We start from the raw sequence: 21,817 nt of genomic DNA, 5'->3' as shown, positions 1-21,817 counted from the left end.
AAATTAATGAGCTGTCCTGCAATGCATGAACTTCACCAGAACTCTGGTAGAAACTAGACCGGCTTAACTAACCCCTCTAGTTTTCTGGCAAGACATCTTCTCCGCTCTTCATTCTTTCATGTGCACAATGGAGGCAAAAGAAACCTGAAGAGGAATCCTGGTTTCCAGGTTTGTTGTTCAAATCAACTCACAAGTGTGTTCTCCTGCCGTGATTATCTAGGGGTCCTGGACACATGGTTAAAGCAGAGCAGTCGGATCTCCTGTGGGGAATTCGGCACCCCCCTGGCTAGTGCTGTGCTTGTCTCATGCAGTGTCAGGTCTAAATACCCATCTGCTGTTACTAACTCAGTTGTACAATCTGTGAAGCTGTGCTAAGTAGGGACTGTGTCAGATACAGCCAAACTACATTCAGCTAGATTGGAGCCCTGCCTGTGCCCCGCGCCCTCGAGTTTGGCCGGGAACGCGTCCGTGCTGGTCCTTGCTGAGATTTCCCAAACTCTGGCTTGTTTTCCTGCTGTGACCCGGGCTTGCCTTGAACTGCATTGCTACAGCAATGCCACGCCTGAATCGTTCGCAGATCTGGCAGGGGATGTGTTTCTTCAGCTGCAGCACAGTGGTGACTTCACTACAGGTGGTACAAGGCAGAATTGCTCAATGCTGGCAGCTCTCTTGCCTTTGACATTGGGAGACTTTCCGGGCAGGGTGCTTACAACTCCTGGTGTCCGCTTCCTGCCAGTTTGGGGAATTCCCAGATTTTGCGCAAGAGTTCCCCTTTTAAAGCCCCCTCTCCTTGCTTGCCCGCAGCCTCCTCTTGGGCCACTTCCAGGCTCCAGACGTGCGGCTTCCTAAAGCTCGTGCCTCTGCCGTGCTTCTGGTGCTGTCTGCTCCGGAGGCCCGTGCCCTGGACAGATACATCGCAGCCGTCTACGAGCACAGCACGGTCTAGTGGGAACGTGCTGCAGTGCCAGTTTCTCCTGAGGAGGCCTTGGTGCTGATGGACAAAAATACGGCAATTTCGGAAGTGGCCATCAAAGAAGCAGCCAGACCGGTATTATGACAGATTTAGAGACATTCATTTTGGTAAACACTGACCATTTATTCATTTTCTCAATGGTGTTTTTGGGGTTTGTATGTTGGTACCAGGGTGCCCATATCATTGTGACTCCTGAAGATGGCATTTATGGCTGGGTCTTCACAAGGGAAACAATATACCCTTATTTTGAGGATATCTCGGACCCACAGGTGGACTGGATTCCATGTGCTGATCCTGGAAGGTATTGTCCCTGCTATGCACAGGGGAGGGGTCCAATGGGAAAGACAGCTACCTTTAGGAGTGTTTGTCGATAATTTTAAGTGTCTTGGAACAACTGTTGTGAAATGAAGGCAGGTTAGACATCATGTAAATAGCTTCAGAAAACTTCCTCCATCATTTTTCTTTGTCATTTTTTCTCACTGTAATTCTTTTGATTTTAGTTAGTATACTCATAAAGGTTGAGATTTATTTAAAATAAAAAACTTACAGAATCAACATTTCAGTAATGTATTCCATGCATGTTGTAGAAAATGTTTAAGATATAGGAATATTAGGAGTATTTGTGAATAAAATAACAGCTACTACTGAAATTATATACTGCACAATTTCAAATTTATATTTTTGAATCACGATGTAGTAGCCTTTTTATTCTGTTACTTTCCTTAATATATTGCACCATTTTTTGAAGCTGCAATATTTGGTGAAAGATAACAAAATGCACCATGGAAGAAACAAATCCTAAGCTACCTCAGTGCAGCAGGCAAATCAAGAGCTGAAGCAGAACGGCCAATACTAGCCCATGTGTCAGTGGAACTTCAACACTGTGCCACACGCTGGCAGAGAACAGAGACTTGAAGGTGCAAAGATTCATCTTCACTGCAAGGAAACCCCTGCGTTCCTCACTTAGGTAATGGGAGGTGAAGCCAGAGTATGAGCACACTAAGCTTTGAAGCACAAAACCACTGCCTGCTATTGAATAACAGGATACGACAGTCTCATATTAGATATGACTAACTTAAACCTATCATTCTTGTGATCAGAAGTCTTAGCGTTGGCATTTTTGTGGATTGGCTGGTTTTGATGTTTTATTTCCTTTTTTCCTTGCCTGCTGTTTAGGTTTGCTCCCTCACCCGTGCTGGAAAAACTGAGCTATCTGGCGAGGAATAACTGCATCTATGTGGTTGCAAATATGGGAGACAAGAAGCTGTGTAATTCCAGTGATCCAAGATGCCCAAGTGATGGTCACTATCAGTACAATACCAACGTTGGCTTTGACTCAGAAGGGAAACTGGTGGCTTGTTATCACAAGGTGAGAGGATTTTACAGTGTTCAGGAAGTGCATCATGCTTGGGTGATTCAAGATGTGAAAGAGAAGCTGCTTCCCAGGCTTAAATATATTTGTACATAGAGTCAATACAGAGCAGGTGTCAGAGGGCGGGTGAAAGCCACTGCCTTAAGGTATCTTCATTTCTGCTATTCTGAACTTAATAGCAAGTAATTAAATTAAATTAATTAAAACTCAATAAGCCCTCTATTTTTACTGCTTCTCAATAGGAAGTAACACATATTAACAGATATTAAAATATTAATGTCCTAAACTCTTGCTAACCAAATACAAATCCCCTTCACTGGTATAAATCAGGACCACGGATGTTTGTGCTTGACTCCTCTTGCAGAGGTATGAATTCTCCTTTTTATAATTAAGGTATAGCATGTTCACAAAACATACGCTCCACTTGTATTTAAGTGAATGAGTATTATATTCAATCTTAGACTGATTTAAATGGTTTGATTTCTTTTCTAATCTTTTTTTTTTCCTCCATTCCTTCCTTTCCATGAACAGTACAGCCTTTTTGTGACAGAGAAACAGTTTAATTACCCCAAGGATCCACAATTTGTGACTTTCAATACATCCTTTGGCTATTTTGGCATTTTCACTTGTGCAGACATACTCTATCATGACCCAGCTGTGGTCTTGGCAAGCAGATTTCAGGATGACACCATTCTGTTCCCAGCCGCTTGGGGTAACACTCTTCCACTGTTGTCAGCTGTCCAGTTTCACTCAGCATGGGCCATGGGAACGAGCATCAACTTTCTTTAAGCAAATACGCACAACTTCACTTTAGATATGACAGGTAACGTGATATTGCTCTAACTGATCTTGTTCACACGGACAACATTTATATCTGTGTAGTGCAGTTGACCTGAGCAAAAATTCCTATCAATCGGCTTTAGCCATGCATACCCATGTCAACAGCATTCGGACAAGAGAACTCGTGCAGATAAAAAGGAAATCAAAATGTGACATGTAAGAACTCAGAAATGCTTAAGTTGACTAGAACACCTTTAGTTATTTGTTAAATGATCAGTCCTGAGAGTTTATGCATGTGATTCTTCATCTTCTGACCCTGGTGTCTGTCGATGTTTGGTCATGTGAAGGCCCAAACTTTTTTTGTCTCCACTAGGTGGAAACCTAACTCTGGGAAATGTTCTTGTGCGTCCTGCAAACATTATTTCTGGGCTGGAGACCTGTCAAGTTTTCTTTGCAGACTCTGTTTTCACTGTGTATTTTTCCTGAGCAGATGCTAGAAAAGCGCAAGTTTTGTGGGCACGTGCTTGCAGAAGTGAGAGAAACTAAACTTACTGGTGTTCCTAAAATGTAGCCCTAAACTTTGCCTTCTAAATAAAAGCAGATATGAACCATTCCTTTAGTTCTCAGTCATTGATGACCCTATGTCATACAACTCCTTTATGGATAGGTTTTACTCCGGGCTTTAAAGATTTGTTTATTTATGTAAAGAGCTTGCATAAAGATTTGACTTTTGGTAATATCTTTTCCTTACAGAATTTTTTTGATTTAGAGAGTGTTACCATTCATTTTCATCAGAAATACTGATTCCTAATGCAGCTAAACTCAATGAGGAATGTATAGCTTCAACCACTTAAATCACATATAATGGCATATAATTAGCACACTAATCTTACAATACATGAAACATCAGAGTTTGGTCTACTTCCATTGATTGCAAAAAGCATTAGGTTAGGACTGTAGTCTGTGAAGGCTTAATTTAGTTTCAAAACAATCTAGTAAACATTAGAATAAAATTTGGCACACGCTTAATTAGTGAAGACTGCCTACTTCTCCCATACGCTTGCTTTCAGATTAAAAGCTTTCTGGTGTTATGTGTTTGCAGGGAGTGGTATTTATGCCCCAGATGGTCCGAGAGCATATTATAACAATACAGAAACGGAGGATGGTCACCTTTTGGTGACAGAACTGAGTTCGTGCCCACGTCTCTCTCCTGACTATCCTGCTGCTGTTAATTGGAAATTGTATGCTAGCAGGATTGAGCAGCTTCCATCAAACAACCACTGTTTCAGTGGGGTCATTTACCATGTTCTCTTCTTCTTCATGGAGTTCACTGAACCCAAGGGAAATCGTGCCATTTGCTAGCAGGACCTCTGTTGCCATCTGAGTTACAAGATGGCAGATAAGCAGAAAGATGACGTTTATGTTCTGGGTGCCTTTGACGGGCTACATGTTGTTGAAGTGTTGAAGTGTTATTTGCAGGTAAAGGTTTTCTGTTCTTATTTGGACAGTGGGAAGGCTGCAGTACTCTCTCTGCAGCCGATTTGCGTTTGTCTTATTTTTGATTGAGGAGGTTTAAGAGGAGGCATTTTTTAGGCCCCTCTGAAAACATTTGTTTTCGTCATGATGCATTTTGACTTCACTAGAGGTGTTGATCCTGCTTTTCTGTCTATGTTATAAATGATGAAAGTGAAGATCCTGAGTTGACCCTGTGCTATAACGCTTCAAGGAGGTTTCCATATCTGTGTGCAAAAGGGAGAGAAGATTGTAGAGTTCTCCCTGTCTTCGTAGGGATGCTCTTGTCGCAACAGAGCTGTTTTCTGCTCAATGGTTTTTACCATTGTGCTGATGTGATTCTCTAACATGCAGTTATCTAACAAAATAAAGAAACTAAATACAGATATAACATTTGTACTCACATGGCTTGTCAGGGTATTGATTCTTTTAAATTCCACTGTTAGGCTTTATATCTTTTCTCTATATCATTAGAGTGTTCCCACTAGAGTAGGCAAATAAGTATGGCTTCAGTTTTTTAGGAAACTCAGCCAGAGCTGAAGTAACTTCCCTAGGTCACAAACTATTCCACATCTATGACTAAACGCATATGCATTATGCATGAATGTGTACATAACTTGTAAACACACAGACACAGTGCTTTGCTGCAGTGCTGGCAAAGAACCGTCTTTTTACAAAGTTTCAGGTGCCACCCACGGATCCTCTTGGCCTAAAGAAATGAGTAGAGGTATTGGATCATTTCTTCATCATGACAGCTTTTCTTACAATCAAATCCAGCCCTTGACTGTTGAAAGCTTAGAGGTATTTTGCCTTTCTGTATCCTTCTCCCTGCAGATATGGACACGGCTCAAGTGCAAGAGCACAGACCTGAACACGTGCGGGCAGCCGGTGGAGACAGCTCAGACCAAGTTTGAGATGTTCTCCCTCAGCGGCACATTTGGCACCAACTACGTCTTTCCAGAAGTCTTGTACAGTGGGGTGCAGCTGGCCCCTGGGGAGTTTGAGGTAATGGGACACCCTTGTGATTTGTCAGGCTTGTAATACAAATGGTCAAAATGCCACTACAAGACACAGGAGCATCTTGGTAGTTATCAGTGTCCTCTACTTCAGTAACTGGCTTGAGTTCAAGGCAGCTTTATTTCTGCCTGGTTTTCCTGGTTGCATTCATACAGCACGTCCATTTTGCTGACTCCCCTCTTCCCCCCCCCCCCCCCCCCCCCCGCCCCGAATCCCCTGGAACATGATCTTGCTCAAGACAGAAGTGTAGTTTTTCTCAGACTTCATGGTAGCTCCAGGTGAGCTACCACATCGCTCAACTAGGTCGACATTAATGAATTTTGTGTCTGTCATACAATAGTACTGCTTTGCTGATGTTCCTGTTTATTTTACTTTTCCATAACTAGGTGCTAACTGATGGACAACTGATAAGTCGGACTAGTACATCAAAGCCAGTTTTGAGTGTAACTCTCTTTGGGAGGTGGTATGAAAAGGACCCTCCACACACACAGCAAGCTTCACCATGATTTCACTGCAGATCCTTTAAGATCACATCTGCTTGTTTCTGTAATGCTAATTAATCATAATTAATCATAACGTTAATTAATCTTAATACCCATAATTACAATGGCATTCTATTTCTCAAGTTGCCTTATCTGAGAGCATAGTCATTCCACATTGATTTGTTGACTTGATTTTGCAGCAAAAAGAAATTACTCTGCTGGGCAGTTCTGTATGTGTTTTTATACGATAGTGTTGGTTGTCATAGATTTGACCTTGACACTGGGGACAATAGAAAATAAATTCCTCTGGCTTTAGTGGTGTAGGATTCAGGCACATAGAAGTGGGTTGTGGCCCAATAACAACCTATTTTTAATTCTTTGAAATTTTTGGTGGAGTATTAGAAGTCATTTCCACAACACTGTTCTGTCCCATCTCTGAACACACACTTTTCTGAACACACACTTTTCTAAGAGGCTAACAGAACCTTTGAAGGCCGATGGTTGAACTTTTATCATTTACTTTGAAAAAGAAAACAAGCCTTGAAACACCATTGCTTCAAAAACAGTCATTCAACTCAGCACACAGTGTAATGTGTTCTCATGCCGTGCTCTAGCTTACAGTTGGAAGAGTCTACTTCAATCTTTCTGGCCACAGTTTAGGATGTGGAAAACTTCCTTTCCACAAAACTATTGATATATGATAACTGTGTCACCTTTTTCAAGCAGTCACATGGGTCCATATCAAAAATCCTCAAAATGAGCAATTTTGCATGTGCGTATCTGTCTTCCCATGAAATGGTTGCTTACGCTGGTGCGAGGGAGAGGCAGGACTGTGCAGGCAGGTGTTGGGAAAGGCCAGTGAACAGCTTGAACAGATTGAACGCACCAGCATGTGTGCGGGTGCAGGCCCTGCAGACTGTACTTTCTGAGCATGTGGACTGGATTACTCTGTGTGGGGCAGCTAAGATTTCTATGTGCGGTTAATTCTATTGTTTGTTCTGCAGGTTTGTTTTGAAATAAAAACATTGCTCACATTTAAGCTGACCAACGTCATAAAAAATAGACTTGCAGGCTGCAAAATTCATTGGTTTTGAACAAAGTGAATATTGTAAAAACAAGATTTTAGTCTGTAAATGTATTAAATTGTAACTGTCTGCAATTCATATAATAGAAGTAATGGAAAACACTCTACTTGTTTGTGGAGAAAAAGTAGCGGATCTCTACATTTATATCTGTGCCCTAGGACATGGTGTCCTGTTACAGCGAAGCGACATAAGTGTGTGCTGTTGCTACAAGGAGTGGCTTGCATTTCCTCACCCTGCCCGCATTTCCTCACTGCTTTGCAGTGATTGCGTTGTTGCCGGTGTGACCTTTCACAGGGGCTTCTCCACAGCAAGATTAGTGCTTTGAATGAGGAGTAGTCTTCCACGCTGTCTCTCTTAGCACAAGTAAAGGAGCAGGACCACACTCTGAAGACAGACTACCTCTACAGCTAAGCTGATTTAGCACCAGATTGCATCTTGTTTCACGAAAGTAAGTCCTCAGATAACCGCCACCCTTGGGCAGTAGCAGAGATGGGGCATAGAGCAGTCCAGGGGTGGGGAGAGTGGATTGGGAGGATGGAGGTGTGAAAAGCCGAGGGTGCTCTAGGATAAGCTTCCTCTTACATTGCCCATAGCCATGTATAGCCTGGACCGCTGTAGTTTTGTGAAGTTTTTATTCAGGGGGCTCAGTGGGTTGATTTGTTTAACTGGCATTATGTTCCTGGCTGAGCTCCCAGCTCTGCAGGCAGTAGGCGGTGGTGCCTGCTGGTAGAGGCAGACAGGGATGCCTCCATCCTTCCGTACTCCAGACCCCCGCCCCGGTCCTGGCAGTGGGACTTGAAACGTTGCAGGGCAGTACTCCAGCCTCGCGCTTGTAACTTTTTCTGCTGAGCCCTGCCTGGGTAGTCACCTTTGTGGGCTGGCTGTTGTCCTAGCTGTTGCTAAACAAGGGAGCATTTACTGCTTCCTCCTGCAGACTTATGTCTGATTATGGTTAATGTGACTCAATCCATATTTCATTTGGTAAGAAAAACAGGGTGGGGGAAAAAGGCTTCAAAGCTACATTACGTCAATTATCACAGAAATCTCTGTTGCAGCCTTTTAAAGGCTCATATTTAAGGCTCCTGAATGAGCATGCTGTATCTAGTAACATCTGTAGAGAAGTACTTAGAGGTGAATGTTACCAGATGCAAATCAATGTTCCCAGTGGTTGAAATCCTCAGTCAGCATTACTCTTGCAGAGAACTCTCTGGTGCTTGCATTCACCTCCATTTCTGTCTTCTCTGATTCAGCTCTACAATGAGAGTCTGTTGTAACTGAAGGCAGACAGCCTGTTCTTCTTCCCACTATTCAGAAAACCTTTTCCAAATGAGAATACTGCAACTACTAGAAAGTTAAAAAATAGAAAATGTCATAGCAAAAAAATGCATTTGAACTGAACTGAAGGTTAAAAATGAAGGCCTTTCAATACACAGCATCTTCCTGGGCACAGGAAGGGTGAGCAGAGGAGCAGGCATGCCACTGCACCTGGTGAACTAGCATGGTCTTCTGCTTCAGGCTAGCGGCAGCCAGGCAATGAGGCACTTACCTGCCTGATTTCAGAGGAAAACATTCCCTCCAGATGCATATTTTCTGGTGGAAGGCTGCTGGAAATAGATGTACAGCTGAACAGAAGCGACTAGGAGAGCCACTGTGATAAACACAAGGGACAGTTCTTTTCCCACCATGTTAAGTGCATTACACGTCAGTGCAGTGAGATGCTTAGGTAATGACTTTGGTCTAAAGAAACTCAGGAAAGTTGCACATACTGACACATAGCACAGGAATTGTGGAATATGAAGACACTAGAATAAAGCAGTTTTTAAGACCCTCAGTTTTGCCACTCAAACTTCACAGAAGACTAGCTCCAGGGGTGACACATCCACCTTTCACCTGGGTATCAGAGTTGAGCCAACACAGGTAGCAAAAGGCTCTTGCAATCGATGACAGAGAAAAGTGTAACAACAAAAATTGGACTGTTCTTTCTAGCCATGTGTTTAATGACTTATTTTTATATTGGCACAATCAGTCTTGGCACTACACAGTTTTTTAGTCTCATTGAGTTGCGACATCCTTCTGTGTACTGTTATACTTCCCTGTTTGTCACCAGCGACACTTGATTCCAGGGTAATGCTTTAACAGACCAGCACTTCCTCCCTCCTTCAAAGTTAAACTTTGTCCCTCTTTTCTTTTCTATGCATGCTCCTTTTGCACTGTTTTTCCATGACTCAGAGCATTCTAGGAGCTGCGAGGCATGAGCCTTGCTCCACAATGTGCTCTTGACTCATGGAAGCTCAACATCACTGCTGCGAGTGCCATGCTCTCTTAAAACCTTGTTCACTGTTGGAGTCAGTTCCTGTCTGACCACAGCCTGATCTCAGTCCAGCAAGGGATTATCCAGTGTGATCCTCTTCCCATGGGTACAGACTCAGGGCAGACACTGTACTTGTCCCCCGGGAACCTGGTGGGTGATACCTCAGCTCTCTCCCAGGGAAAGGATCTGGATTTAAGGGAGGCTGTGGCACGCAAGAAGGTCTCACCTTGCAATGCCGAAGGGATTCAGCGGGAGCGTGTGGCCAGTCTCAGAGCTGAGAAGCGGTTCCTCCAGGTTTGTTCACTGCTGATGCCAGTCCTCTGGCTAGGGGAACGTCGGTGCAAGTAGTACATGATGCCAAGCCTGAACCTCGTGAGTATCTTGAATTCAGGATTTGGGTCAAAGCCATTGTGGATTGGTTTAGGCATGTTTGTATGTTGAATATTTTCCGATAGAAGACTGGCATAAGCCGTCACGGCACTAAATTCTTTTTGCTACAAAGATTGTGTTGACATTTATCGTTGTGAAATGTGTTATTGCGTAAGTCAGGCATACAGAAAGTAATCCTATGCAAATGTGCCCATTATCTACATACCGAAAGTCTGTATAAAGACAAGGCTGTGTGTAACCACCAATAACAATACACACTTCTTCGATGGACGTGCAGCTAAAAAGCGTTTTGTTGCCTGACGGCTGACTCAGAACCAAAGAAGGTAAGACACTTGGGCAACCTGCGACAAGTGATTTTTGTGCCTGTGCAGCTTTGGCTTCAAGACTTCTGCTGGAGCGTTCTGTAGACGTAAGAAAGCAGGTTGCAGTAGGCAAAATTTAGAAATCGTGGCTCCCATTCACAATGCTCTTCCAACAGAGACCTTTGTGGACCAGAGATCTTCAGACCTCAGTCACTGAGTGATGTGCTGACGGGTTTGCCCAGACAAGCAGCGTGCCTGGCAGCCCCCTGCGATGTGGGGCAGCCCCCAAAAGCCCCGCGACTCTGAGCCGGTGCTGTGCCGAGCTGGGGTGGCACAGGTTGGTGGCCGTGGGGCAGCACTGAGCCGGGGACCGGCCGCCTGCCTCCCGCAGCCCTGCCTGCGCCCCGTGCCCTCCAGTTTGGCCGGGAACGCGTCCGTGCTGGTCCTTGCTGAGATTCCCCAAACTCTGGCTTGTTTTCCTGCTGTGACCCGGGCTTGCCTTGAACTGCATTGCTACAGCAATGCCACGCCTGAATCGTTCGCAGATCTGGCAGGGGATGTGTTTCTTCAGCTGCAGCACAGTGGTGACTTCACTACAGGTGGTACAAGGCAGAATTGCTCAATGCTGGCAGCTCTCTTGCCTTTGACATTGGGAGACTTTCCGGGCAGGGTGCTTACAACTCCTGGTGTCCGCTTCCTGCCAGTTTGGGGAATTCCCAGATTTTGCGCAAGAGTTCCCCTTTTAAAGCCCCCTCTCCTTGCTTGCCCGCAGCCTCCTCTTGGGCCACTTCCAGGCTCCAGACGTGCGGCTTCCTAAAGCTCGTGCCTCTGCCGTGCTTCTGGTGCTGTCTGCTCCGGAGGCCCGTGCCCTGGACAGATACATCGCAGCCGTCTACGAGCACAGCACGGTCTAGTGGGAACGTGCTGCAGTGCCAGTTTCTCCTGAGGAGGCCTTGGTGCTGATGGACAAAAATAAGACTTGTGGGTGAAACTGCATAGCGAAGAGGAAGCTGTTGTCAGGATGAAGCAAGTTTTCCTTGGCTTCTTGCTGAGCAGTAAATGGTGAGCCAGGTTATGTTCCTTTACCCTTACAGACATACCGCAGGTTCTAACAAAGGTGTTTTTACAAAGCACCTGAAACTCCAGTAGTAATAGTCTGTTTCCAAAATGCTATGCAAAAATTGCTTTCCGTGAGAAAAAACTGCTTTTTCTGAGGAATTTCAAATTGCTTGTTGTGTGAAAAATGGCCTCCTGTAACAAAAATAGTAAAAAAGAAATCATTCTGTGTTGTTTAATTCTTTCTCACAAGGTGAGCGAGTACGTTAGCTCTAGGCAGAGAGATCAGCACAGTTCAAGGGTTAGTTTATATTGCAGTATGAGGCCGGGAGGCAGGACACTCTCAGGGCACCTGCTACAACTATAATGAGCCAGTGGCGCAAGGCAAGAGGCATGGCAGGACCGTGTGTCTCGTAAGCGTGGATGAATCAGCTACACTCTGAAGCGCGAGGGCTGTACTTCACGCAGGCGGTCTGCCTGCAGCACCGGCTGAATTTTTAACCAGCGGCAGCCGCATGTGGTAAGTTATATGGAGTGGTGTGCCCTAACCAGGGGAGTCTGGGCTCGCCCCGAGGTGGGTTTGGAAGCCTGGAGAGGGATGTCCAAACGGAGCACGCAAGTCCTCCTTCCACAGAGCCCCTCGTAGATCAGCATTGCCTCTGACGTGGTCTCTTAGCCTTTTGTTCACCTTTCATTTACAGCCTTTTGAATTGGAAACAAGATCCAATTCCTAGAAGTGTTTGTTTGACTTCTTGTTATAATTAAATGTCCTGACTGTTGGCAGAACTATACTGTACCTTCCCAGACTACTCACCAGAAAATTATTTCCAAAGCAAACTTATTATGTCTTTACTCCTCCTCTCGCTGTCCTGTTTATATTCCCCATGCCCGATCCAGGAGCTGCGAGGCACCAGCCATGCTCCCTTCCCAGCCTCTCCTGCGCGCTGCGGTGTTTGCACTCGCAGTCCTGCAGGCCCTTGCCTCCGACACCTTCACTGCAGCCGTCTACGAGCACGCGGTCATCCTGCCAGATGTCACTGACGAGCCCGTTTCTCCCGACGATGCTTTGGCCCTGATGAACAAAAACATGGATGTCTTGGAAGGGGCCATCAAGGAAGCCGCCCAGCAGGTACTAGGTGTATCGTGAGCCTCGTTAATTAGCGTTTTCTGCTCCTGCTGAGCCTCCTGGTTATCTGTTGATGGGCGAATTCTTAACGGAGCCTGTTGTGTCAGGGTGCCCACATCATTGTGACTCCGGAAGACGGCATTTATGGCTGGCATTTCACGAGAGAAGCCATCTACCCCTACCTGGAGGATATCCCTGATCCGGCAGTGAACTGGATTCCTTGCACCGACCCCACAAGGTGATTTCTTCTGCAGTGATTTATGTGGTTTCAAACTAGTGCCTCGTGGAGTCATGAGCTGCTCCCAATAAATGCCTAAGAACTGCTAATGCTTTTGAAGTGAGGGTAAGTTTCAATTAAAGTTGCATATGAAGGTAAGTTGCATGATAAAATATATAGTATGTCCATGACTAATTGATGAGGGAACCTGTTAAAGAAAAATGATTTTTGAATTAGACCTTTTGAAGAGAAATTCAAACAATATACAGAATTCGGGTTACTGAATGTAGAGGAAACGTGGGCTTTTTCACTTGGAAAAACTTTGGTGCCAGAATATGCTGCTTCTCATTCTGCTTTCAGTTTTTTCGCACTGTTTTGAATAGAACTGATTGTAAATTCTTGACACTAGTTTTTATTTGTTTTGTTGGTTTGTTTGGTTTTTAGAAACAAACATAAACACACATAGTGTTTTTGTGGACAGCCAAGAACTAGTTTCTGAGCAGCTGATAACAGAGGTGATGAGGTTAGTAGTCAAGGTCCAAAGCTCTGAGTGATACAAACCCAGAAACTTTTAATCTTAGTTTTTCACAATTCAGATAAGATAAGGTTCTAATTGCTAGAGTCTCTGTGCTATAGAACATGATCTGTCACTCAAGCATCATGTTCCAGCAGGGACAAGCTAACCTATGGTTGAGTGCTGGACTTCAGATCCATACAGCATGCAGTAAGTGCTCAGCCATGGAACTACAGCTGTGGTCTGCCTTTTTCACCATGGCTTTCTGCACCTGCTCAATGGTGAGGTGCTTACAGCATGTTATTACATCTGTGAGGATGTAATTCCTCAATGGTCCCGAGAGGAAGATTCACAATGGGGAGAAGTGCAGGATGTGCAACTCTCTACTGAGACATAAGTAGCTAAAATATACAGAGTCTTTCAGTGAATGTCGGGTGTGGGGTGGCAGAGTGTCTAAGCAGGTCTTTATTGCAGTTTTTCGCACAGTTAGTTTTTGTGAAGGTGATCTGTGTGTCTCTTCACTGTTCTCAATCAGGGTTTTCATTAGCGGTGTATGGGAATATAACTCCTGCCACCACGGTCTGGCATGACCTATTCCTTGGTGCTGTATATGTATCTTGCATGCTGGTCCTCCTGTGTGGCCCATGCACACCTTGCAAAGCCATATGCATCGCCACCTTATGGAGGGGGATGTCTGCTCTCTTTCTGGCCTGGTAGGGGTGCTTCAGAGGTGCTGCCAGTTCATGACACATGGCCCGTCACATCTTGAAATGAATATCCCACTGCTGTTCATGCCACGGCTGGAGGACTGTGTGCTCCCATCTGTGGGAGGAGATGAAGTGCCTTGTCCACATCAGCCACACTATTCCACACCTCGACTCTGCTTGGTGTGTCGAGGGCCCAGAGCTACAGTCCTCAGGTGCTGCTGTGCCAGACGCTAAGATATTCTCCTGTGTGACATCAAGTTAGTCTCTTCCTCTGCCCAGCAATTCCTCTCCTGCCCTTTCCCAGCCCTAGGATTATCTGCTTGCTGCAGAGCGGGTTCCTGGCGCCGAGGGGTGCTGGCAGGCAGCCCAGGGGCAGCGTGTCCCTCTGGACGCCGATGGGAGGGCTCCAGGACCTTCCCCGGGCTGCAGGAAGCAACCTGAGGGAGTGGTGCAGCGACCCTGTGTATCTGCCTGCCCTGCCATGACTGCAGGATTGGAGGTGCTGCTGGCGTGCCCTCAGCACTCAGTGATGGACGCCACCGGCAGCACAGTTTTTGTTAGTCTTTTTTTTCTCTTTTTCCTAAAATACATTAGATTTGCTCCTGCTCCAGTGCAGGAACGACTCAGCTGCATGGCCAGAAATAACTCCATCTATGTGGTTGCAAACATGGGGGACAAGAAGCTGTGTAACTCCAGTGATCCCAGCTGCCCCAGTGACGGCCGCTATCAGTACAACACTGATGTCGTCTTTGACCCAGAGGGGAAACTGGTGGCTCGTTACCACAAGGTAAAGTGGCCTTGGAAAGTCAGGAGCTATTTTTGCACTACTTGGAAAATGACTCTCTTTGGCAAGAGAATTAAATGCCAGTCATTGTCCCATGGCAGATTTTTGCTTCTGTTTATAATTTAAAAGAATCTCTCTCTTGCTGTGAAGTGTTGACTCCGAATTTGCGTTTGCTGTCATGTTTATCAAAACAGACTGGAATGACAAATGATTGCTCAGGTCCAATTTAGTGGCATATGGTTTTGGTTGACTTCCTCAGTTCATTAACTCCCTATTACTGGAAATCCTGCTGCTTAAGCACCTTTAGTTTTCAGTGCCAGGTTTTCACCAGACTACCCCTTCACATTCCAGGATTTAAAAATGTTCTTCTGCGTCTCACCTTAGATGCGTAGTCTGATTTAAGGAAGATAGGTCCTTTCCTATAATTTTTTTTCCTGATGATTTTTCAGCACATTTTTTGCATAATGTGAATTATCTGGACAAAACCAGGGACCTAAGCTGGATTTAAAAAGAGATGAGGGCATAGAAACATTTGCACCCAATGAAAGGATCTTCTTCCAGTTTTATGTGCCTACCTGCAAGGTTCATCAAAGTTGTTTGGGAACTGTGTGCCAGATATCATGCCAATGTGGCTAGACTGAAGTCAGTTGTTTATTTAATGTATTTTGGGCCCAGTATTTCACCTGGTTCTTCAGAGATGTTGCCAAGATATTTATTTGTGAGAAAACTGGGTGAGGGAGATGCTGATAAAGTGAGTCTGTTTCCCCCTGTGCCAGCCTGGCACAGCCCAGGCGCTGAGTTACAAGTTCAGTAAACTTGAACCTCTTTTCTGGCTTGGTGCACCTCTTTATCGTCCAGACCACCTGGAGATTAAGGGTTTCTTTTAGTAAACATGAATGTGAAGGAAGAAGAAAAATGTTGGAAAGCTGAGAATGTCGCAAACTTGGATTTTTCTGTTGGCTGAGATCATCTGCCTTCCCCCCATCACCACAGCCTTTGTTTTCTTCTCCGCTCTGCAGTCTCCCAGTACTGTCTTGTGCTTCCTGCTGGTGCTGTCTGCTTCCAGTCCTTCTGTGCATCTCCACACCGAGGTCACCAATCCTGTCTCTTGGCACCAGATCGTCTATGCTCCTCGTCGATTATTATTTGTCTTCTGTGTGTCTTTCGGGTCACCACAATTATAAACTAGCTGGGGAGAGTGGAGAGATTATTTGTATGGGAGTTGGAGGTGGCTGACAGCAACAGATCTGCAGATAGCTGGTTGCTTTCCTAGTTAGATGCCAGGGCAGTATATGTCTCCCCATATCCACCTTTTGGGCACTATGGTGATCATACAATTTTAGCCTTACTTCCTACATGTGAAGGCTTTAAACACGGGTCAAAAAACTTCTCTAGTCATTCTGAACTGTTTTAGGGAATGACTCCAGGATATTGCAGTAAGTGCTTTTAACCGGTTTCTCTTTTTTCCTTCCCCTACAGTATAATCTCTTTATGTCAGAATCTCAGTTTAATTACCCAAAAGAGCCAGAAGCCGTCACTTTTGAGACCCCCTTTGGGAAGTTTGGCATTTTCACTTGCTTCGACATCCTTTTCCACGAGCCTGCCGTGGTCCTGGTGAGCGAGTTGCAGGTGGACACCGTGCTCTTCCCGACGGCTTGGATGAACGTCCTGCCATTTCTGACTGCGATTGAGTTTCACTCTGCCTGGGCTATGGGCATGGGTGTCAACTTCCTAGCTGCCAATACACATGACACCAGCATATCTATGACAGGTAATTAATTGTCACTCTGTCTGAAAAACCTTTATAGCCGTGAATCTTTATTCCCTGTTCTGCAAGGTGATTTTGCAGAGAAATATACTGTATTTATCTGGAAGGTGAAGAGTCTAGTCACCAAATTTTAAAACCGACAAATCCCATCCCTACTGATGCCATACAAGATACAGCAAGGTTTGTGGTGTTTTCTTTTCTTCTCCCTAGCTTCTTAGGATTTTCCTTTCTTTATTTTAATGCCTCTGAACAAGTAGTAAGTTACTGCCCTTTCTACCTGAGTAGAAACTTCTGAAACCTAGGCTCTTTTCCTCTCCACCTCTAAGTCTGTGATTGAATGCTAAACTCTAAATATACTTGTAAACCACATACATGGCTCCATTTATTCTGGCCAAATGAAAGACTTACTTGTAGCTGTATTTAACACAGTTGTGGAAAAGTGTTAAAAAAAAAAATCAGACCTGTTGCAGTAACGCTGCTAAGAAGTCTGCATTTTGTTTTAAGAGTGTAGCACTGATTTTCTAGAGCTTAGCTTATGGGATAGTATATTTCAGCCAGACCAGTATCTTTGCTGAGCTGTGAAACCACAGTATTGGCTTGGGGCTTCTCATTTGAAATGCCTGACAGACTACTGATTGTGGTCCATTTTATGTGGCTTTTCGGCAGTGATGGGTATGACAGATCTTTGTTTTTCCTCTGTCACTTGGCACTGGTCAGGTGTTAATTCCCCATGTGGGGAGGAGTCCTCAGCCAGTGTAAACAGGACTGGACAGCTGCTATCTCCTTCTTTCTTTGTTCACCAGGACGTGCCTGTGATACTTGCCTGTGTTGTGTTTTAGATGGTCTCAATTGGTAGATGGTCCTTTTACATCAGTTAGCTGAGAATAAAGGAATTCTCAAGCAACATTGTTGCCTACAGGAGAAAAGAGAACTGGGGAGGCCATAAACACAACCATAACATAACATCATAACATCCTCTGCCTTTGGCAACACTGAGCAGACCTCACCCAGGAAGAAAAATGCTATTCTTTGCTAAAGCATGAGCTCTATGTACCGAGTTGCTAATGGTCACCTCTGGTGCCACTAAAATTTCTGTAATATTTATAAAATAGTGGATAAGCTAGCAGTAGAGACAGTTAAAAGGGCAATACAAAATTTTTTATTCTTTTTGGACTGACTATTGTGCTGTCCTCAGGGAGTGGTATTTATGCACCAGACGGAGCCAGAACATACTACTACAACATGAAAAATGAGGATGGTGGCCTCCTCATTGCTGAACTAGATTCACACCCTCGCCTTTCTCCTGCCTCCCCGCCTGCTGTCAGCTGGAGCTCATATGCTTCAAGCGTCAAAAGATTCTCACCGAATGACCATGATTTCAGCGGACTCATCTTCCACGACCAATTCACTTTCACTGAGCTCACTAAGCCTGAGGGGAATCTCACCGTTTGCCAGAAAGACCTCTGCTGTCACCTGAGCTACAAGATGGCAGGGAAACAAGAAGATGAAGTTTATGTGCTGGGTGCTTTTGATGGGCTTCATGTTGTTGAAGGACAATACTATCTGCAGGTAATGATTCTTTGGAGGGGGGCTACTTATTTTAGGAAGCTTCTTCACAGGGAGAAACCTTCACCTCTGTGGGGGAAAAAGACAATTACTTTCTTGTATGCTGGAGTCCTGGCATCCTATTTGTTAGCAATGGGAAGTAGTTGCAAAAACGTCCAAGCCCGCTTACCTTTAAATCCAGCAAATGCAGTGGAGAGATCTCTAAACCTCTGTTAAGTTCCCAAAGCATGCTCACTACTTTTTTAAGCATGCAATATTGGCTGAATTTAGGTCCTCTTTTGTGACTATCTGCAGTAAGTGTTCTGAATCTCCTCTGTAATCATCATCAAAGAGTTGCTGTTAAAAAATCAGTTGATCATATCTATCTTTATGAGACACTGATAACTTAGGGTCACAGAGATGTTAATTTTTTGTCATTACTCAAATCATAGCAATAAAGTTTATTGAAATGGCATATGACTTTTACTGGAAATGTGCACTCTTCCTGTCTTTTAATCAAATGTTTGGGAAGTCAGTGCGTTACATCCTGGTTGAATTTGCTTAAAGCCATATTAGAAAACCTTTTTTGCCTTCATAATTAAGTTATTGTGCCAACAGATTATTCCTTTTTTAGTTAGTTACTTGTGTCTGTCAACATGGCCTTTGCATATCAGCTGGTACAGACTCCAGGATATGGGGGGAGGTCTTAGACAGCAAACAGCTCATCTAATACATTTAAGAAGGTAGCTTGAATAAATTCAGTTCTTGGCGAGCTCGCTTGGAAAATTTATTTCAGTGATTGTGGAAGCTGCCAGATGATCTCTACCAGTACTAAATTTTCTAGAGAAGACAGGAATTTCTACTCTTCCTTTTTCCCTCAGTTTCTTTGTCATTTCCTCAGAACATACTGAGAGAATTTTATTCTTTATTTCTCTGCTTATTTACATTTCAACACAAAACCATATTTGCTGATGAATAATACTTCTGATGTTTGCAAATATGCTTCTTCTATCCCCCACTATCTGACACAAATAGAAAAACTCCATCACCTGTCAGCAAAACCAGCCAACATCCTTTGAATCTTCACAGGAGTGCTAGCCCTATTTCATATTTCTTCATGTTGTCCATAAACATTTATCAGCTGGATAATTAACTCTAAGGACAAAAGGAAAACATTGACATTCCTACTTTCCTCTATGTGCTGCAACTCCTAACAGAAAACTGTAACAGAGGATGCTAACTTCATCACCTTGACATATATTCATCAGGATTTGGATGGAGAACATCAAATTCATATTTCCCATGGACTACCAGCCCATCTAATGAACCATTATTAGCAACATGTGCAAATACCAGTAAGAGGACCTGTGTGTACAGTTGCACAATGTACCCATGAGGAGGACTTGGTTTCATTTGCCTAAAATCTCCATTCACAAATTCATCTTACTAAAACACGTGAGAAAGCAACCTTCAAACAAGAGAACTGGCAATTGGAAGAATTAGTGGAAGTGACAGGATTGGGCTTCAGGAATGAAATAAGGTGCTCTGGCAGCACTTAAATCAGAAGCAGGTTATTTCTAACTACTAAGACAATGCAGGTCTGGAATACTCCCAATCATGTCAAGGGGTGAAAAAATTAAGCTACAACCTAAAAGGAGTTGCTTAAAAATTATGAAAGAGATCCTGTGATGGTCACATGCTCCGACACATGCTAGATTTGATGATGCAAGGCTTTTCCACCAGAGTATTTCCATCTGGCTATATTTGTTGTTGTCTTCTCCTCCCCACAGATATGCACACTGCTCAAGTGCAAGAGCACAGACCTGAACACGTGCGGGCAGCCGGTGGAGACGGCTCAGACCAAGTTTGAGATGTTCTCCCTCAGCGGCACATTTGGCGCCAACTACGTCTTTCCAGAAGTCTTGTACAGTGGGGTGCAGCTGGCCCCCGGGGAGTTTGAGGTAATGGGACAGCCTGGAGCTGTGTCATGCTAGATTCTCTGTGGGATAGGAATGGAATAAACTGTCTCAAAACAGCCAAAGTGAACTTGCTTATAGTGAATAATCAGATCTATTAAATACCTTTTAATGAAGTCACTAGTTTCAGTAAGAGAAATGGTCTGATGTTCCTTCCTCCTGTTTTGTCACATCTTTCTGAGCTCTTAGCATGTTCATATGGTACTGCTCTAGTCATGTCCTTCTCTTACCTTTTTCAATCAGGTATTGAATGATGGGCGCTTGATAAGTAAGACGAGAACAACAAAACCAGTCATCACTGTTACGCTTTTTGGACGCTGGTATGAAAAGGATCATCTGAAACAAGACCCACAACCACCAGCCTTCCCCTGATAATACCATAACTGAAGCTGTACACAATTAATCTTATGTCCAAATGAGATACATTATCCTCTACTACAACAATTCCAATTATGTTTCTTATTCCAGTTGCACAAATTTCTTATCAGTGTGCTTTGTTTAGTAATAATGCAGAAATATTATTTTATTGCTACCATTTATTGAGAAGTATCTATTTCTATATTATAAGATTATTAATCTTTTATTAGTGCAAAACAGCAGTTGTGTTTCTCTCTCTGTTTTCTGTATTTTTATTTTTCTAGCCCTCAGGAAATCTGTATTGTGGGCCAGAGGATACATTCTTATTAAAACAGCATTGTGTATTTCATAATTGCAGATTATTATGGGACCAGTAAATAAAACAGTGGAAGATGTGATTTGCCGCAGCTCTGTACAAAAAAAAAAAATAATCCTTTTTCTCTGATACACAACTACTTATGCTGACCTATGCAAGTCTGCTTTTTTACCCCACTTATACTTTTTTTTCCTATTTGTGTTGTTTAGGTTTTATTGCTCTTATGTCATTGGTACACATTGTGTGGCACATGTGTTGTGGTTTAACCCCAGCCAGCAACTAAGCACCATGCAGCCACTCACTCACTCCTTCCCGCTCCCAGTGGGATGGGGGAGAGAATCAAAAAAAAAAAGGAAAACTCATGGGTTGAGATAAAGACAGTTTAATAGGACAGAAAGGAAGAAAAAAAAAAAAAAAGACAATAACAATAGTATAAGAACTGGAATATACAAAGCAAGTGATGCACAATGCAATTGCTTACCACTTGCTGACCGATGCCCAGTTAGTTCCTGAGCAGCAATCCCCCCAGGCCAACTCCCCCCAGTTTATATACTGGGCATGATGTCCCATGGTATAGAATACCCCTTTAGCCAGTTTGGGTCAGCTATCCTGGCTGTGTCCCCTCCCAACTTCTTGTGCCCCTCCAGCCTTCTTGCTGGCTGGGCATGAGAAGCTGAAAAATCCTTGACTTAGTAAAACCCCTACTTAGCAACAACTGAAAACATCAGTGTGTTACTAACATTCTTCTCAAAATGAACCCCAAACATAACACTATACCAGCTACTAAAAAGAAAATTAATTCTATCCCAGCTGAAACCAGGACAACATGGTAGCACAGAATAGTGCATCATGGAGGCTGAGCAAGGACTCCAGTCAAAGAGCCAACCCTGAAACAAAACCTGCCACTGCTTCTTGGTCAGAAGGCACTCTTCACATCTTTGCTTCCTTTTCTCCCCCCATGACCCGTGCTTTGTTGCTGCTACTGGACCCTAGTGACCTTCTTTCAGCATATCAATATATAAAGATGTGCATGTTCTGTGGCTGTGTCTTTAAGAGTGGTCAGAGACCTCTATCAGTCTAATTTCTCCTTCCTTTTCCCTACACTGGCACCATTCCTGGTCTCAGCATGGTGGTCTCAAGGTCCTCAGTCACAAGTACTTCTGTTATGGAGCTGGTGAGACATTGGGAGTGCAAATACTATCCACGCTCCAGCACTGATTATCACTG

At 44.0% G+C, this 21,817-nt stretch overlaps 1 protein-coding gene and 1 pseudogene across 7 annotated transcripts; both read left to right on the top strand.

Annotated features, from left to right (window-relative positions):
* Positions 1-461: 461 nt before the first annotated feature.
* Positions 462-7,177, top strand: LOC142034959 (pantetheinase-like; annotated as a pseudogene).
* A 306-nt stretch (positions 7,178-7,483) lies between these two features.
* Positions 7,484-20,669, top strand: LOC142034439 (pantetheinase-like). Of its 7 annotated transcripts, XM_075035730.1 has the most exons (10): positions 7,484-7,669; positions 9,710-9,904; positions 10,997-11,286; positions 12,178-12,409; positions 12,514-12,644; positions 14,439-14,631; positions 16,108-16,399; positions 17,592-17,965; positions 19,732-19,902; positions 20,161-20,669. In XM_075035730.1, exons 3-10 carry the CDS (start codon positions 11,246-11,248, stop codon positions 20,287-20,289), a joined length of 1,563 nt encoding a protein of 520 aa, XP_074891831.1. In that variant the 5' UTR covers positions 7,484-7,669; positions 9,710-9,904; positions 10,997-11,245; the 3' UTR covers positions 20,290-20,669. The 7 variants fall into 7 exon arrangements, with proteins under 7 accessions (XP_074891831.1, XP_074891833.1, XP_074891835.1 ...); XM_075035732.1 differs by lacking the exon at positions 9,710-9,904; XM_075035731.1 differs by lacking the exons at positions 7,484-7,669; positions 9,710-9,904 and adding an exon at positions 10,033-10,245.
* Positions 20,670-21,817: the final 1,148 nt, after the last annotated feature.

This window comes from Buteo buteo, chromosome 9 (assembly GCF_964188355.1).
Source record: "Buteo buteo chromosome 9, bButBut1.hap1.1, whole genome shotgun sequence".
Lineage (NCBI taxonomy): Eukaryota > Metazoa > Chordata > Aves > Accipitriformes > Accipitridae > Buteo > Buteo buteo.
This window is presented reverse-complemented; position numbering and strand designations above follow the sequence as displayed.

Excerpts from the sequence above, each read along its gene's own strand:
- LOC142034439 (XM_075035732.1), top strand. The coding sequence starts at position 11,246 with ATGAAGCAAGTTTTCCTTGGCTTCTTGCTGAGCAGTAAATG. Across the intron at positions 11,287-12,177 it reads TTCTTGCTGAGCAGTAAATG|GAGCTGCGAGGCACCAGCCA; the intron begins GTGAGCCAGGTT and ends TGCCCGATCCAG. Across the intron at positions 19,903-20,160 it reads TGGCCCCCGGGGAGTTTGAG|GTATTGAATGATGGGCGCTT; the intron begins GTAATGGGACAG and ends TTTTTCAATCAG.